General features: G+C 36.5%; 1 protein-coding gene across 1 annotated transcript; it reads left to right on the top strand.

Moving 5' to 3' along the window:
* The first annotated feature begins 4,749 nt into the window (after positions 1-4,749).
* On the top strand, positions 4,750-5,378 carry LOC146899405 (uncharacterized). The gene is made up of 2 exons (XM_085736762.1): positions 4,750-5,049; positions 5,181-5,378. The coding sequence occupies exons 1-2, from the start codon at positions 4,750-4,752 to the stop codon at positions 5,376-5,378; spliced, it is 498 nt and encodes a 165-aa protein (XP_085592888.1).
* Positions 5,379-16,464: the final 11,086 nt, after the last annotated feature.

The following is a 16,464-nucleotide window of genomic DNA, read 5'->3' as shown; positions in this document are numbered from 1 at the left end:
CAACCCTTGGAAAGAAGCTTTGGTGGTGAAGCTGTTAGGGAAAAAAGTGGGATATCGGACTACGAAGGAGCGATTGACAAGACTTTGGAAACTTCAAGGAAAATTTGAGATCATGGATGTGGACCAAGGGTACTATATGGTAAAGTGTGACATGCTAAGTGATCGGGAAAAAATCGTGACAGAAGGGCCATGGATGGTGTTTGATCACTATCTTGCGGTTGCACAATGGTCACCGAGTTTGCTGCCCCAACGGCTAAAGTGGAAAAGACGATGGTACGGATTCGGTTTCCGGGGCTTAACCTTCGTACTATGATGAGAGTTTTCTTTTAGCCCTAGCGGCTATGGTGGGTACACCGGTGAAGGTGGATAGGAACACTGCTGAATTTTGAACGCGGAAAATATGCTCGAATATGCGTGGAAATTGATCTCACTCAACCGGTGATCGGTAAGGTGTGGGTGAACGGCTATTGGTATAAGGTTCAATATGAGGGTCTGCATATAATTTGTTCTTCATGTGGTTGCTATGGACATTACACCGAAGCTGTGACAAAAGCCTTGAACCGGGTCATCTAAAAGAACAACCTATTGTGTCTACGGGGATGCCACCACCGAATAACACAAACAAGTCTACGAGAGAAGGCGACGCCGAATGTGGTTGAGGCTGTGGAGCTTATTACAACGAAGCGAGATAATGCTACGGCCATCACGAAGAATCATATGGAGGAGTTGAGTGATAACAAGGAAAGTCATGAATCCATGCCGGAAGTGCATGGGGACTTGGATGGTTGTTACAAGGAAAAAGCGGAATGGAGGGTCCCACAATGTTGGAGGAAAAAAAGGGCAAGTGACAGATATGAAGAATAAGGGAAAGGCTCTAGCTAAAGATGTCGGCCATGACCAAAACGTGCGAGTGCTATGGTGAATGGGACTAATAAAAAATGGATCAAGGCCAAGAAAAGAAGGTTTGATGCTTTGGGACAAGGGGGAGAAAAAGTTGGTTCAAGCATGATTAGAAGTGTGGGGAGTCCATCTAGAGCTACTCAACATTCTAATGGAATCAACAATAAAGGCCTGCAAAAAAAATTGGACGTGAGTCAATCTCGGCAAAAACATGCAATAGAGAATTTAGATGAGGATTTGGCACAACAAAGAGAGGATCAAGGGGTAGTGAGCTCGAAAGATGAGGAGTGGTGACGGTAGAAACTCCTTCCCATGGGGAGGAGGATATGCATGATATGTGTTGATAGGTAGGATCCTTGGAGTCTTCATCATTTGTTTAATTGTGTTATGATGTTAGGCTTCAAAGATTTTACGGTGCTCTCTGGAATATTTGGAGGGCTCTTATTAAAACTGCTCATAGACATTTGAAGGATATCATTCATAGATATCATCCATCCTTGTTAATTGTTATGGAAACTCATGGGGAATTTAGTAGAACCACTAATTTTTGGAATAAGGTTGGATATTCCAAGGTGGAGGTAGTGGAGGCTCGTGGTCAAGCCGGAGGGATATGGATGTTACAACAAAATGGGAGTAATGTTATAGCCGACGTGGTGGATATCTACGGGGACACTATAACGGTGAAACTTTCCCTTGGTGGGGATTCTTGGTACCTCACCGGTATCTATGCTAGCCCAATCTATTCTCGGGCGGGAGCAATGGCAATACCTAAGAAATCTTCAACCCACAATAACTGATCCGTGGTTTCTTATCGGAGATTTCAATGAAATTATTCATTCAAGTGAACGAGAGAGGAGGTAATTTTAATCGGACAAGGGCTGATGCACTTTTAAGAACCATGGATGTTTGTAACTTCTTGGACATCGCTACAATCGGTGGTAAATTTACTGGGCTCGTAATTGTCTTTGGACGGCGGAGAGTTGCAAAATGACTTGATAGAGGAATGGCTAAACCGAATTGGCGCTTGGCATTTCCGAAGCATACGTAGAGATTCTTTGTAAATTCCATTCAGGATCATAACCCTCTACTATTACGATGTGCGTGTCGTACTCCACAGATTGGCCCAAGGCAATTCGGATTCGAGGCTGCTTGGATCACTCACCCCGATTATCAAAATGTTGTTCAACATGCTTGGGACACTAAGAGACCTTGCCCGGTAGCAGCCCTTACCCGGGTGCGAGATGACTCTATTACTTTTAATGCTGAAGTTTTTGGGAGCATAAGGAAGCGGAAGGCTATTTTGGAGAAGCGTTTGAAGGGCATTCAATTATCTCTTGAAAGAGTAGATTCGCGAGAATGGTTTATTTGGAGCAAGAGCTGCGACTTGAATATGATAGAATTTTATTTCAAGAGGAACTTCACCGGTACCAACGGTCGAGAGGGAAATGGATTCAACTCGGGGATAAGAACACCAAATTCTTCCATGCCTAAACAATTATCAAAAGGAAACGTAATAAAATTCATGGTCTCCAAACTCTCCCTAATGGAATTTGGTGTACGGATGAAAATACTTTGCAAGCGGAAGCTAGAAGCTATTATCAACAATTATTTTGTAGTAACTCTCCGCAAAATAATGTTACAACGCAACCGAGCCTATTGATATACCGCAGTTGTCAATGGAGGCGATTGATTGCCTTCTTCAACCAAGAACGAGGGAAGAAGTCTCCAAAGCCCTTAATCAAATGAATGCTTACAAGGCACCTGGACCGGACGGATTTCAAGGTATCTTTTTAGCGATATTGGCACATAGTGGGAGATGATGTCACGAGATTAGTGTCAAATGCCTTCGCTACAGTAATTTCGACCCCGTGATTGCCGAAACCCTTATTGCTTTAATACCAAAGGTGGACTTCCCCAAAAGTTTCAAGGAATTTCGGCCGATAAGTCCGTGTAACACCATATATAAGCTCATAACAAAGGTGTTGGTGAATAGGTTACGACCATTTTTAGATCAAATAATTGGCCATTACCAAAGTAGTTTCTTACCCGGGAGAGGAACAAGTGATAATGCAATTATTCTGCAGAGGTTGTTCATTCCATGAGAAAATCAAAGAAAAAAAAAGGGGATGTAGTGTATAAAATCGATTTAGAAAAGGCTTATGACCATGTTAATTGGGCTTTTTTACGGGAATGCCTCCGAAGTTCGGATTTCCGGTTCTTACTATCAACTTGATTATGCACTCGTGTCACGGCTTCTCGGCTATCTATTATTTGGAATGGTCAACGGCTTCCGGTCTTTTCCCCTACTCGAGGTCTCCGACAAGGGGATCCTCTCTCCCCTTATTTATTTGTGATACTGTATGGAGATTTTATCTCACGATATTTTGCGAGGCTGTTGAACAACGTCGTTGGAAGCCCATGTGTATAACTCGTAATGGACCTCCTCTGTCGCATCTCTTCTTCGCCGATGATGTCTTGTTATTCACCAAAACTACTGCGTCTCAAGCGGCGGTAGACAGTATTTTATCAAACTTTGCACAAAGGTCTGGTTTGAAGGTTAATGCAACTAAATCAAGAGCTTATTTTTCGCAAATACTAGAAGAAGCAAAATTGAAACCATTGAAGCTATAACGGGTATTCGGCGCACAACATCGTTGGAAAAATACCTTGGGTTTCCTATGATTCATGGATGGGTAGTCGAAGGGATTATGAGTTTCGGTTGATAAAGTACAACACAGATTAGCCTCTTGGAAGAATAAGTTGTTGAATAAGGCGGGGAAGATTAGCACTTGTTCAATCTGTCTTAACATCCATCCCCACTTACTATATGCGGACATCTTGGTTGCCTTCCTCCATATGTGATCAGGATTGATAAAGTGTCTAGGCGTTTTCTTTGGAAAGGCAACTCGAAAAGGGGATACACTTGGTGGGATGGGATAAAGTTACACAACCTAAGAAGAATGGTGGTTTGGGCATTCAAAAGGCAAGAGAAGCGAATACGACAATGTTGGGTAAGTTGGTTTGGGACGTTCATAGCCAAACAAATAGGCCGTGGGTTCAATTGGCGCGCCATAAATACGTTGGGGACAAATTCTTCCTTGATATGCCGAAAGTTCGGGGCTCACCGGTGTGGAACTCAATTATGCAAGCCGAGATCGGATCTTCGTGATGGCTTTGATTTTCGACTAGGTGATGGATCTTCTTCCTTTTGGTTTACTCCATGGACAAATTTTGGCAAGGTTGTGTGACACGGTCTTATATGTGGATATCCATGACTTACATTTGAAGGTGACGAGATGTTTTTCAAGGGGGCGTTGGCGGCTCGAGAGGTTATACACTAGCATGCCGAGTCATGTTATAGAAAGCATTGAGTCTCGTCTTTTAAATTTGAATGCCGATATACACGATAGTTTCACTGGAAGGGTAATATGGATGGACTTTATAACGCAAAAACGGGGTATCAATGGCTTACTAGACATGCCAATTTGCCGCAATGCGGATATAGCCGGGTCTTGGAAGTGGATTTGGCGTGTTCTGCACCGGAGAAGCTGAAGTTCCTCATTTGGACTGCTTGCCACCAATCTCTTCCCACGAGAACTATGCTTCAAAACATAGGAATGCCGCAATCGCCTCCCCGCCCGCGGTGTCCAATGGAACTGAGAGTATTCTTCATTGTCTTTGGGATTGTGCTTTTGCTAAGCATTATGGTTGTCCCTTGGCTTTGATAATATTTATTTCTTTACGGATCGGTCTATTTCATCTTGGTTGAGAAGGGGGAGCGAAAGTGAAGGACAATGTGTGTTCTTGTCGGCTTGTCGGTGGATATGGAGAGCACGCAACTTACCGTGTATGGAGAACAAACACCTAACCATTTATCGAGTGAAGACGGAGGTGTATAAGCTTGCATCCCTCATTCACAAGATTTTTACCGTTGTTGGTCCTACAAATGATAACGGGCAATGGATTGCTTGGCATCCGGTGGACGGCACGGCTACGGTGCTTAATGTTGATGGTAGTAGCTTGGGTAATCCGGGCGTTTCGGCTTTGGTGGAGTCCTACGGAGACATGATGGGTCTTGGATCTTTGGATTTGGAGGGAACATTGGTCTTTCATCCATTCTTCGGGCGGAGCTGTTGGCTATTTATCATGGTTTGCGGGTTGCATGGGATCGGGGGCATAGGCATCTTGTATGCTACTCGGACTCAACGTTGGCACTTCAATTGATTAGCACAGAGGTGAATTCTTGGCACCTTTTTGCGCCTATTATTAATAATATCAAGGAACTGATGGCTCGTGATTGGAATCTCCAACCGATACATACTTGGAGGGAGGCAAATGCCATAGCGCATTTCTTGGCAAAGATGGGCGCTAATAGCAATGAAGCATGGCATGAGTTTTTAGTCCCTCCAGATGGAGTTTTGCCTTGCCTGCAGGATGATGCTCTTCGGGTTCGGTTGCCCGTCGCTAGTTTCGACTAGCTTTCCGTAGCTTGGTTCTTTCTCGTTCTTTCTTTTTTCCTTTTTAGCCCTTTATACGGTATTACCAAAAATATATATATATATATATATATATATATATATATATATATATATATATATATATATATATATATATATATATATATATATAAGTCACGATCCGTTGACACTTGGTGTCAACGAATTTGTTGACAACAAATCTAAAACAACAATCTCACTTAATCCAACGAATTATAATTAATTCATGTTTCTATTTTACGAGTATCCTTTTTCTAATCACATGCTATTATTTTTTCAATCATAAAAAAACATGATTATTTTCTTCGAATTTTCTTCAAAATTTGGTTCTTCACCACCAAACACTCTGTCTCGTACAACATCGTCGGTTTACCACTAACCGATACAATTTTCCCGTGAACGTAAGTGGGACTTTCACACATAATTAAAATAAAATTAGCGTTGTAACTTCTAACTATTTTGAAGAATCACAACAATATATACACCCCTATAAAAGAGGAATTAGTAAAAGTGGCATATACAAAATTATAATAAACAATGAAGAATGATAGAAAATAAGTTAAGTTATGCCGAGCGTGGAGTGAATCAAACACAAGATATTCATATGTAACATCCCATTGCTCACAAAATAATTATAAATAAAATTTGAAATATAATCTAGTTTATAACTGTTCATCAAATTCAAATCATCTAATATACAAATAATGCATTCATGTTGTATTAAACGAAACATTAGAACGACTTCAAGTAAATTTGAAGTTACAAATTAAAGAACTTCATAACAAATCTTTCCAACTCCTCAAACTTTGGCTCTAATAGATATACTTCTTTTTCATGCCTCTCTCTTTGAATGAAATGAGCAAAGCTGAAAATCAAATAGAACAAATACACAAAAGTCATCAAAATCAAAGAATCATTAGTCATAGATCAAACCACAAATATCACAGTTGAAAAAGAAAAAAAACTAAAATATAAAAAGCCAAGAAAGTTTTGAAAAAAAGAGAGATATATACTCTATTGTGACTATAAAAAGCCAAGAAAATCCGGAAAAAATAGATAGATATAAACTTGAATATATTATAGAGGCAGATGGTTGAGAAGAAACATGTTTCACTTTTTTACATGTTAATATATCAATACTCGTGTGAAAATGTTGAGACTCGAAAACGGTATCTAACATGCTAGAGAAACTGAGTAACATTTTCTCAATAACAAACATAGGCTGTATATGCAAAAAAAAGGCTGAGAAAATGGGTTCCAATGAGGTAGTTATATATAGAAAATGTAATACCCACACTAAACGTATCTAGAAAGTTTAGCGTGTGCATTAGTTTAGTATTGGATACATTAAAATTTTACAACATAAATACTTCGAATGAATATCTTATACAACAATATGTGTTCGTACAATAATAATACTACTCAACTTTTCTAAGATATAATAAATGCGTCCTTGCATATCCATATCCTTCCGCGGGTACGAACGAACACTTGTTGTAACATCCATTCGGCTACTAGCTTGCTAATCCAATCGATATCCGAAACAAATAAGGATTGGGATGAGACATAATGTCTCAGTGAGTTCCACCTAATCCTAGGCTATAGGTAACCTCGGGGAAACCTACGGTCACCACGTGTCTACAATACAACCTTCCGGTTGATTATACGTGTGTGGGGACTTGCATGCCGAACGGTCGTGCATACTAGGGCCGTCATAGCCTCATCTTAACTTGTTATAGGCTTCTCTTTTATACGTGTCATGGCAGTCAAGGGGAATCTAAAGCCGCTTTGCCAAGTATACGCTCTACGTATCGAGGCCTAAGTATACTATAATCATGACACGATTCTAAACCGAACGATTAGGGAAACCTAAGATCGTCATCGGCATAACTTTCTCTATTGCTCTATTGCATACTTACGTTATGTCTAACAACGTATTCTAACTTGCTATCATACTAATTCTTGACGATCTACGCCAAGGCTCTGCGATTCTTGACGATCTACGTCAAGGCTCTATGACTTAACATAAACATGTCTAATAAATATGCATAGTCAAGTTCATTAAGTTAGCGTTTAACAAACAATTATAATCTGAGTTCATTTTACGGAAAGCCCCGAGTGGAGTAACCCCGAACGCAATCCCTATCTAACCGATGGAACCTATCTAAGGAATAACCAACGGCACTCCTGCGGTGACGTGCAGAATCCTTATGGCTAACCCCATTTGCCCCGGTGGAAACCCCCGAGTCAACCTAGTGTGAGCCACAAGGGACACGACCACTACATCTTGCTAAAGCTTTCTATGTGAATAGATATCTAATCGCTTCACGGCTTTATTAAAGTCTTTAGTCTATGAATGCATGAGTATTAAATCTATATATACTATTTCTTTTACCTCGGATCCTTAAACGATCCCACTAGAGGTAAACTATATGCTTGCTTAACTTTCTATGTGAAGAGACATCTAATCAATTCACGTCTTGCCATACTCGTATGGCACGCTAGTTTCTATACGAAGAGAATGCTCTAAATCACTTCGCATCTAATCAAGAATACTACTCATGCCTAGCATTCTATTCTTTGCTAACTATTTTAGTTCTTGACAAGCTATGTCAAGGCTCTATTTTCATTCCCTCGCCCGAATGATTAACTTGCTACCCGATTCATAACATAATTCTCTCGTTTGCCATTCGTCATCGAAAATACTAATGTCGTTCATGCATTTCATTATTTCTATCTCTAGATGTAATGTGCAATGACTACTTGATATTGATGGGTTTACTTTTCTTAAAGTTATAAGAGGCTGCAAGGAAAAGCCTCTTCGAAACCACCGCATCACGGGAAGTTTTTAGAAAAAGTGTTGTTGTGAAAATCGGAGTACGATTTGAAGCATCGTAGTACGATTTCCTTTACATCGGGCTACGATATAAAGCATCGTAGTACGACCGTGAGCAGTTTTGTGGCATTTTGCCTCGTAAAATATCGTAGTACGATTTCTCTCATCGGGCTACGATTTTCATACACATTCGTAAAAATTCGTATTTTTGACCTCTAATCCTCAAAATCAAGTTTTCAATGCACACAAAGCACCCATAACATGTGAAAAACAACTTAGAACCATTTCATGACAACAAACAACATAATTTCAATGATTTATGGCAAAAGGGGTACTAAAATCTTCTAACTCATACACTAACATAATTCTATATTTTTCATTTCATCTCACATAGCTCATACACAACCAAAGGGAAGGTATTCTATCTATAGAACTCACCTCAAAGCAACAAAAAGCTTGCACAAGATTCCCAAGCTTCCAAGCATCACTTCTACTTCACACCTCAAAACCCTAGTTTGATTCAACTTACTTCCTTTGCTCAAACCATTCAATCTTGTTGTTCTTTCTTGCAATCTAAGCACCATGATCCTTGCTTGCTCATCTCTAATCCAACCCAAAGCTTCCTTCACCAAAACCCTAAACTCATGATTCTTTCCTTGTGATGGTAGAGTTGAAGAACAAGCTCATATTAAGCTTCTACTTGTTCCTTGATCTTGGAAGTACCATATCATAAGCTTAATCTTTGAGAGGAATAAGTTTTGGAATGGATTGGTGAAGAAAAAAGAGGAAGAGGGCGTGAGAATGGAGAAAGAAGGGAGAGAAATTCTTTGCCAACAAACTTAGAGAGAGAAAGGATAAGGAAGAATGGGATATTTTGGGTCAAAACCAAATAAATATCTCTTTCGTGTGAAGTTACCAAAATGCCTTTGTCTTAAGCATTTTAAATCCAACTCGATACTTAACCCGTATAAAGCCGACATCTCATAAAATATTATCCATTATCTTACTTTCCATGAATTTAATTCCTTTGCCACGATCAACGAGTAATATACCGATACGGACGGGCGGGATATTACGGAAAAATTAAATCTTAAGAATTTGAATAGTGAAAGCAAGATTTCGAAATTAATAGGATGTGAGTTAATTTCGTTTTGTCTAAGAAACAAAAAATAGACCGATTATGACTCTTGGTTCATTAGATGGTTAAATAAGTAAAGGAAACAAATGATTATAGTTAATTGCATTAATCTTGATGGCTATTAATTGCATTTAACTTGACAGATTGTAAAACACGGTTATAGTAATAGTACTTTGTAAACAATGGAATAATGTTTATTTTGCTATAGGTTTTTCTAACTTTTACACAATGTGAATTAATTTTCCCTAAAAAAAATTGTGAATTAATTGCATTTAACGTTTTTTTTGAAGGAATTGAATTTAACTTTGTTGATCAAATACAATTAAAGTAATATCATTATGGAAGTCCTTCAAAAAAAAATCATTATGGAAATATTTACTTCCAATCATGCAAAAATACATGTGCAATTTTTGCAATGTACGTTATTCACTTGACTTACTTTGACCATAATTTTTAACTAATGTATAAATACAAATATTAACATGTAAGATGTTGTTTGATCTGTCTCGACAAATATTTTCAAAATATTAAATTCTTATAATTTTTTACTTTAGATAATTAAAGATATTAACGGTCAAAATTGTGCATTGACATGTGTGAAGTGGTTGACTTGGACATGTATTTTGAAACGGAGGGAGTATTTTTTAAGCATTATTCTCTCCCAATCATGCAATGGATCGTTATGGAAATCTTGACGGATCAAAAAATTATTTTTGTCATTGATAATGCAATGGATCGTTATTGAAATAGCATTATTCTCTACCTCAAACAAAAAAAAAAAAGACTTTCTTATCATTTAAGGCAAATAACACGTGAATTAAGCATATTCATGAATTCTAATGCTAACTATTTTCCTTAAAAAAACAAAACAATGAATTCTAATTTTTGTTTTTGTTTTTGTTTTTTGTCTATGCCATCCCTACAATTCGGTTATGGAAATACCATTTCAGGCATAGAATTTCCATAGCACTTAAGGCAAAAAAAACGCGAATTAAACATATCAATGAATTCTAAATAATTTTTTTCAACGCATCCTTAGCAGTTAAGGCAATAAAATACATATTGTCGATAACGGTGTACCGTGATTTACCGATCATTTAAAATATAAGAAATACGATTGATTCAACAAAATAATATCGACATATAAAAGTATACATCACTGAAGTAATTTTTTCAAATGACGTGAATCACATAGTATTATTTAGATTACAAAGACGATGCATTATAATTTTTTTCTTCGATTTTTAGTAAAACAAATTATTAAGTTCCAACTAAAAATAAAAATTTCAATTAACATGTTCAAATTAATTTAAAATTTTTATAAATACTAAAATTTTCTAATAACAAAACAACAATTTGTAAAGTTGATTATAATTGTCGATAGAATTTTTACTTTATTAGTCACAATAAGGACACAATGTTTATTATAAAAAAATTCATTACCATCTGGTTGCCAAAATTTTCGGTTAAAACTAATAGAATTTGATGTGGCAAAATTTTCGGTTAAAACTAACAGAATTTGAACAACATTCATGTAATTTTAATGTGTAAATCAAAAATACTTTAAATACTCCTTAGAATTTTAGCATATTACATTTTGGTGTGTGTATGAAATAAAACATTAAATGCACATTTCAACATAAGATTGCCACGTTCCCTCAAAAAAAAAAACATAAGATTGCCACGTGTACTATCAAAATAAAATAGGGGAAATGTTTATAATAAATATACATAATACATAATTAAGGCAACTATCTTGATCAAAGGTCTAATCAAAGGTCTTATGCATTGCAAAAAATTTGTTTGAGGAGCATTAAATGCTATAAGCAAAATGAGGCGCCACGTGTACTTATGCTCATAGAAGTATCCTTTTGTTTTATATAAAGATAAAGATAAAGATAAAGATAGGGTGTTTAGATATAGGGACAGAGGGAGTAGCTTTTGTCTACTCTGTTTTGTTTTAACCTTGTGTTTTTTAGTTGAAGGTTCTTAATTTATACCGTTAGTAATTACTCCATTCGTTTCACAATACTTATTGCTTTTGGAGAATAATTTTGTTTCATATTACTTGTCACTTTCAAGTTTCAATGCAACATTAATTATTGGTTTGTCAATAATACTCTTATTATTATTGTAGAGAAAGAAATAATAGAATGAAATAATAAAAAGTTAAGGGTATTATAGAAAAACACACACATAATTTCATTAAAAATAACAAAATTTATTTGATGTCTTGATATGTGTAAATTCCTCAAAACTTACAAGTATTGTGAGTTATTTATAATCTAGAGTTCAACTAGAGCTGAGTAAAATGTGACCAAGAATTATTCCGGTATTAGAACCTTTGTGTCTAGATTTTTTAGTTATACTATCGGTTGATTCAAGTTTAATTTTATTTAATTTTTTTGTCAAGTAGTTCAAGTCACACACTTTAAGTGAGTGTGGAGAAGTGAAGAATCCAAGTTCAAACCCCACTACAAGCAAATAATGTATTCGATAGCTTATCAAATGAGCTACATTTACTATTCAAGGTCAATTTTTTTAACATAATTCAAACACCCATAAAGTGCGTGCGAGTTCAAGTTTAATTGCATGAAATTTGCCTTAGGTTTGTCATTTTTAATGTTTGTTTAGGATTTTTTTTAAATCATTTTATCAAAAAAATAATATTTTGACTCTAAAATGAAATGCCGTTTGGAGTATCTTTTCCAAAAATCTTTTTTTCAAAAACAAGGAAGTAGCATGAATAAGTCGATGTGATTTGTATCGATAGTAAACAAACACAAATAACCGTTTTTTATAAAAGATCTAAAACAAAATCTCTAAATTTTTTAACAAAGAAACCTATTTTTTAAAGCTGAAATAAACGCATCCTCAATGATATCAATAACTTCCATAACTTCCGGTGTTGTAAGATTAAATGTTTTTTTTTGGTCGATAGCCTAGTGGCTAGAATTCACCTTATAAGATGAATAAGTGGGGCGTCCGGGTTCGAACCCCGACCCCCGCATATAATAATGCATTGTCCTACCAACCGAGCTCTGCTCACGGAAATGTAAGATTAAATGCTTTAATGGAATGTAAAAATGTTAAATACTTCATCCCTTTCTAAGTATCTTTTAGAATAGCAACATTAAATTAAAAAGTTAATTTATAGAGTTTTTTTTTTTTGTCTATTATACACCTTAATTTTAAGAAAAATGCTATGATGCACAACGCATTTGGCGTTCTAATTGCACGACATAGTTGAATTCACGTGGGTATTCCATTTTGGCTGTATACTTTCATTTCCACACATTGAGTTTATGACTAATTAAGCCATTCCTCCGTTTTTTCCCCATTGTAAAACTAACACAACTTGAAAGAAAAAAAGTTATGACTATTTAAGCAGATTTTTTTAATAATAATATAATGTACTCCAAGTTAATGATTTCATAAGAATATTTTTATAAGACTAAAAATGAGACTTAAAATGTTCATGTGACCTTCGCTCGGTTTGTATGGACATTACATAATATATGCGGGGGTCGGGGTTCGAACACCGGACACCCCACTTCTCCACATTTTAAATATGTGAGTTCTATCCACCAGACAACTTGACCCAAAAAAATTGAGACTCAAAATGAGATTAGGGTTTAGTGAGATTTTTAAAGAGACAAAAAATGAAAATTTGAAATTTTAGAAGGATTAAAATTTTATACAAAAATCAATATTTTAAATTTATAGGAATAAAATTGTGTTTATGGGATCCTTTACATTTTAAAGTAAAATAAGAGGGGGTCCATTGACTCCAAGAGTAAGTTTAATGATTTACTCCTAATCTTGGCCATTGATTTCAATAGGCTAAATTGCATTTTTGGTCCCTTAACTATTTAGGTAGTATCACTTTGGTTCCTTAATTAAAATTCTATTTATTTTGATCCCTTAACTTCTCTCCGTTACACATTTTGGTCCTTTTCGTTAATTTTAATTCAAAAACGTTAGGTTTTCTTCATTTTATTCTGGAATTTTTTTGGGATTCTTGTTGTTGAAGGTTGATGGAGATGATATGAAGATGAAAAAGAGGAGAAGAATATGAAGAAAACCTAACGTTTTTGAATTAAAACTAACGAAAGGACCAAAATGTGTAACGAGAGAGAAGTTAAGAGACCAAAATAAATCGAATTTTAATTAAGGGACCAAAGCGATACTACCTAAATAGTTAAGAGACCAAGAATGCAATTTAACCATTTTAATATTAATTAATGGATGTGATTAATTACTAATGATCTATATGGTAAGATTTTTCTGCAGCATCTCCCTAAAACAGCCTACAAGGCTTCCTTTGAGATGGAAATAATTTTGATTTGGTTTGGTGATAATTGGTATTAGATAATTATAAGTTATCGATTTATAAAGTAACCCTAATTCAAGAAAGTACATATTGTGACAATTTGGTACAAATTAGTTTAGCTTCATCTGCCCACAATTAAATAAAAGTAAGTTATGGATTGATAATGTGTAGGTATCATGCGTTTTCTTTCAAAATTGGCTGTCGCACAAGTGCAGCCTCAAAGGTTTTTTTCTTTACAAGGCAAACAAAAGAAAGAAAAAAAGAAAACAGCAAAAAGGACTACTCTCTAGAGTAGAAAGTTCCAATAGCATCCATCCTAAGGAGGTTCAAGAGATCATCCGGGGGAAGCATTGGTACAACAACTCAACATCCAAAGAGGCTCCTAGTTTGGCCATGAAATCCGCACACCGATTACCCTCTCTAAGAGTATGGAAAACATTGACATTGTTCGCTCAATCAAATTTTTCACATCTTGAATCAAGACCGCATAAAAATGGAACTTCGAAGTTGGACCTTTTAGAAGGTTGATACGGTGCAAAGAGTCGGAGTAGCAAACAAGCTCACTTATGTTTAAGCTTTTAGCCAAGATTAGACCCCGATATATAGCATAAAGCTCAACATACAATATGTCGAAGAGCCATGAATATATCCAGAAAAACCCGATAAATAAAATCCAGCATAGTTTCGAATAACTCCTCCGAAACCAGCTCTCACAGGGGTGCCCATACAACTACCGTCTACATTAAGGATGGCACAAGAGTGATTACCATTGTTCCACCTGATGAGACGATTTACCGGCTGACTATTGGAATTAGAAGCGAAGCAAGAAATGAGAGAAGCGACCATACCGTGAATGTTGCGGGAGATGCGACTAAGAGGCCAATTTTCATTTCTTAAACACATGAGATTCCGGTGGCGCCAAGCCCACCAAATAGTGGCGAGAAAAGAGAAGAGAATGATGTCCCATAGAACCACCCTTCAACCAATCTATTACATCCAAATTAGAGTAGAAAACTGCATCATGGAAGCCAACATGTTGCCAAATGATTCGAGAAAAGTTACAATCACGAACACAATGGAGGAAAGTCTCATCATCAAGACCACAACGAGGACAAATAGCTAAAAGAGCAATATTTCTATGGTGGAGCAAAAAGAGAGTAGGGACGAGTCGTGGCAAAGCTAACCAAAAAAGAAACTTGAGTTTTTCCGCAACTTTAACTTCCAAATCAAAGACCAAGAGGAATTAGAATTAAAATGAGTTACCGTGTTTGTGCAAGGCAGCAACCAAGTGTAGCCACTCTTGGTAGTGTAGGTACCATTTTTGTTATGAGTCCAAATGAAAGCATCTTCTACGGAGGGGTTAAACTTGATGTCAAAGTTATTGATGAAATCGATTAACAAAGGAGGGAGGTGAGAGTACAAATCCCGAGTGTGGGGACCATTGGTGGAGAACACATCTTTAACCGTCAAGTGCAAATCATGGATGTCTATGTAAGGAGGAAAAGAGCCTATGAAACCAAGGGAGCTCCAAGGACAAAACCAAAAGGAAGAACCACCCGAACCCGCACGCCAAGAGAAACCATCTTTAAGAGCATTTTTAGCGTGCATGATGGAAGACCAGGTGGGAGAATCTTTTGTATGAGTAGTAGCATGGAGAATTTTATGCCCGAAACATACTTATTTGATAGGAGATCCGCCCAAACTTTTGGAGAAGATTGAAGCGAGATCCCAAACAAGTTTACAAAGAAGACAAATATTAGTTTCCCTAGCTGTTCGATTCCCGATCCGCCTTGATTTTTGGGGCAAGCAATTTTCTTCCAACCAACCAAGTGAATGCCTTTGTTATTACTATCTCTCCAAATGAAATTACGGGTAGTTTGATAAATATTGTCACAAATGTTTTGAGGGAGCCAAGCAATGCATATAGTATGGAATGGAGGAGAGAACAGGATGAGGCAAGAGTTAATGCGAGGTTTGTTTAACAATTTATTTTTCCAAGAAGCTAGCCTCATTTGCATTTTTTCAATAATAAAGAAGAAATCACTTCTCTTTGCTCTTCCTTTGAGAATTGGGAAACCCAAATATTTATCAAGGGAGGTGGTACTTCTTATTCCGTAAATAGAGGTGAGTTTGTTGATTTTGACAAATTAATTTTCAAACTCCGAAGCTCGATTGAAGCGATCAAATAAATCGTTGATGAATCCGAGTTGAGAATTTTTGCTTTGGTGAAGAGAATCACATCATCCGCAAAAAGAAGATGAGACAATCGGGGCCGGTTGTTAGAGAGCCGAATAGGGTCCCAATTGCCTTGAAGATCCGCTTTGTTGATGGCAATGGAGAGCTTTTCCATACAAAGGATGAATAAATAAGGAGACAAAGGGTCCCCTTGTCTTAGACCATGAGAAGGCTTGAAAGAAGGCAACTTGTTTCCATTCCAAAGGATAGAGAGAGTTGAAGAAGTAACACAATGCAGCCTCAAAGGTTGTTTTAGGGAGAGAATGTTTAAGGAAGGTGCAGAAAAATCTTACCATATAGATCATTAGTAGTTAATCATAACCATTAATTAATATTAAAATCAATGGATAGGATTGGGAGTAAGTCATTAAACTTACCGTTGGATTCAATGGATCCCTCCTCGTAAAATAATATATAAATCATAAAAGTCAAAAATCCTTGAAAAGTAACTTATTTAAAAAAAAAAAAAGTAAAAAATCCTTGAAAAGTAACTAAAAGCAATTAGGAAGTAAACGCTTGTGCATAT

Source organism: Medicago sativa, chromosome 8, assembly GCF_051527215.1.
Source record: "Medicago sativa cultivar Bolivia chromosome 8, Bolivia_mono, whole genome shotgun sequence".
Taxonomy (NCBI): Eukaryota; Viridiplantae; Streptophyta; class Magnoliopsida; order Fabales; family Fabaceae; genus Medicago; species Medicago sativa.
This window is presented reverse-complemented; position numbering and strand designations above follow the sequence as displayed.

What these genes read in the sequence shown, in the direction of transcription:
- LOC146899405 (XM_085736762.1), top strand. Translation starts at nt 4,750, where the DNA reads ATGGAGAACAAACACCTAACCATTTATCGAGTGAAGACGGAGGTGTAT. An exon ending in GCTGTTGGCTATTTATCATG is followed by an intron (nt 5,050 to 5,180) that starts GTTTGCGGGTTG and finishes AATAATATCAAG; the next exon opens with GAACTGATGGCTCGTGATTG.